The 2,857-nt window shown below is 38.4% G+C and overlaps 1 protein-coding gene across 1 annotated transcript; it reads right to left on the bottom strand.

Annotated features, from left to right (window-relative positions):
* Window positions 1-6: 6 nt before the first annotated feature.
* Window positions 7-2,815, bottom strand: LOC112459846 (telomere length and silencing protein 1 homolog; the record flags this gene model as incomplete). The annotated part of the gene is made up of 5 exons (XM_025024190.1): window positions 7-1,584; window positions 1,770-1,903; window positions 2,108-2,326; window positions 2,461-2,606; window positions 2,690-2,815. Coding segments are annotated over 5 exons (789 nt in total), but the record flags the coding sequence as incomplete, so codon positions are not given.
* Window positions 2,816-2,857: the final 42 nt, after the last annotated feature.

The raw sequence follows: 2,857 nt of genomic DNA on the forward strand, positions 1-2,857 counted from the left end.
ACAATACGGAGGACCACGAGGAAGATAACGGTTCATTAAATTAATACATAATTAAATTAATATGTAAGTAAAAGAATCGAGCCGCACATAATTCTACATGTACAATCGAGCGGTATTCGATTATTTGCATATAACAGATAGCAATTTGCGATTCTAATGCGATTAAAGCACAGTATATAGGTGCGGTTCTCAATCGATCCCGCGTTTCCCCACCGCCGTCTCGTCACGCGGATCAATTATCTAAGACGCCCGAGCGAGCTTCTCCCATGTTTTTTTCCCTTTTTCTACGAATTAAATCGGGGAGGGGAAAAAATATGCGGACGAAATATGCGGAGAAAACGAGATATCTGTGCGGCGCTGAGAGACGATTCCTCGCTCGTTTACCTGAGACGACGAGAGCCTCGTTTGGGCCGCAGGTGACGAATCCACAACTCATAATTATACGTCAAAGTAATGACGGCCACTGTGCGTAAAGACCGTGAGTTTCAAGCAGTCGGTTGACGTCAACGTGCCTCTCGTAGTACACAGAGATACACGTACAACGCGACGAAGGCGCAAATTCCTCCCCTCCTTCCTGTCGCCGGCGTTATCCTCCTCCCGGCTCCCCTACGATGTTGGTCCAGAACGCAGAGCGCATGAGCGAAGGGGGACCTTGGCATATTACTGAAATTGATACTTTTAAAGGTCTGACGATGAGACTTTTAAAGGGGCTTTTACGATACATCTCTTGAAACTCGACTTTCCTCAACAAGAAGAAAAGATCTTCCAGCGCGTTGAGGGATTCGATTTAATTTGCGGTCGAAATGAGCGTCTTCGTGTCTCGGAGATAGCTATTTGCAGGAAGAAGATATTCGGCGTTTAGATCGTCCGTGATCACAAGAAACCGACAACGTTAGTTTGGAGTCGCATCCGTTTGACAGCTCCAAATGTCAAACGCTTGGAGATTAAGGGGATTTAAACACGCGTTTAGTAAAAAGAATATAGTAAAGTAGGGACAGTATTATAATAGTAATAACTACTACGTAATGTAGTAATTACTATATAATAATAATAATAATTAATAGTACAATATTTGAATACATATTTTCCAAAACCCTCGAAAAATCCTAAACATTCCCAGAATTTATTTCGGTAAAAGATATTCGGAGTTAGACGTATTTTACGATAAATCATCAATCATCAAAAGAATATATTCTAAAAAGAAGGAAGCGAGAGTTAGGTAACGAGAGTAAGACATACATCTTTCGAGCTTTAAATGGACGTGAACGATGTATGCGAATAAAAATAAAACTGTATTGTAACATTGTACTGTCTCTTGATTTTTTTAATTGCAATTAAAAAAAACATTCGATGTAGAAACCCATCAACGTTTAAGTGTACCCAAAGAGTATAACATGATAAATTAATAATACAGTCTGTTTTAAAATCGTCTGAATTGCTTTTTAAATCTCTCATAATGGTAGTCGTCCGTCGCCTTCTCTCCATTGTCTTTTCGCTTTCCTCGGATATCCTCTTTGGTGGTGCATTTCTTCTTGTCGCCGGAGCCTTGCTGCGATTTCTGGAAATCTGAGTCTTCTATGTTGACTGAAATTATAATAAATATTTCGTTTAAATAAAGTTTATGTGTCTAACACGAAGAATTCAATTGTAGGAAAACAAAATGCATGCAACGGCTGCGACTAGTTAATAAGTTCAAAACAATTTGGGAATGTCGTACGTATAATTTCATGTATATCTATGAAGAATAATAAAGTGAATAAGACTCATACATCTGTTGTGCTGCACGAAATTTACAGCCATATTAGTAGGAACGAACTGCGAGGGTCCATCTTTCTTTCTGTGTCTTTCCCAAAGAAGTTTCAATTTTGCCTCTTCGGTAGCTTCGATGTTACGAATTTTAGCTCTGAAAATAAACTGAATTTTAAGGAAAATGTCTACTATAAAACTAATACGTTTTAAAATGTATAATAAATTTGATGAAGTGAAATCGTTATTATACGCTGCTTCAAGTTTCGACATTGAAAAATCATCTCTCTTTCTCTCTCTCATACTGGTATCCAAAATACCTTTTTTAACTGTGTATGCATATTATTATAAATATACTCACTCTATGCCAAGATCAACCTCTGGAATACCAGAGAGCATCTGATTCGAAAGCATCTCCTCACTACGATTGGCTGAGCTCTGCCTCAAGTGTTCAGGTACGGCGCGCAACGCCGCTTCTTCGGGCGAGCAATATGATCCCTTTTCATTATTCCCACTATTTGCCCCATCATTATTATTTTTACTCTTGCGTTTTGATAATTCTTCTTCTATGTACTTGACCCTGTAAGAATAATCATATGAACTTGTGATATGACATACAAATTAACAATGATTAATAATTAATCTTAATAATATATTCATCACTGATTAAGCACTACCAATAAATATAATAGAAAGATGCAAACGTTGTCGTACATTTCTTCATCTTCGTCGCGTTTATTAGTCTCTGCGTTAAATTGTGTGCCAATGCCAGTTTCGTATGCATCGTTTGGCTTGTGTTTTGTATTCTTCAATGCAGCCATGTTTACCATTCCTCCCGTTTTCATGTTGAAGGGATCCGACTAAATTAACATATAGATCTTTCATATTACATCATCCACCCTGTGTTTTAATTTTATTACACATGCATCCAGACGTATCCTACCGTTATGACATCAGATGCACCGCTTTCTCCAAGAGCCAAACCGACGACGTCGACTCCAGCGGGTCTCTCGCGGAGCTTCTGAATGATCTTCATCTCCTCAACCTTCTCCCTGAAATAAGTCTCTTTCTAATCACGCTAATTCCCACGTTACTATTTAATTAAGATAGA

This window comes from Temnothorax curvispinosus, unplaced genomic scaffold (genome assembly GCF_003070985.1).
Source record: "Temnothorax curvispinosus isolate PA1 unplaced genomic scaffold, ASM307098v1 QBEX01010175.1, whole genome shotgun sequence".
NCBI classification, from domain to species: Eukaryota; Metazoa; Arthropoda; class Insecta; order Hymenoptera; family Formicidae; genus Temnothorax; species Temnothorax curvispinosus.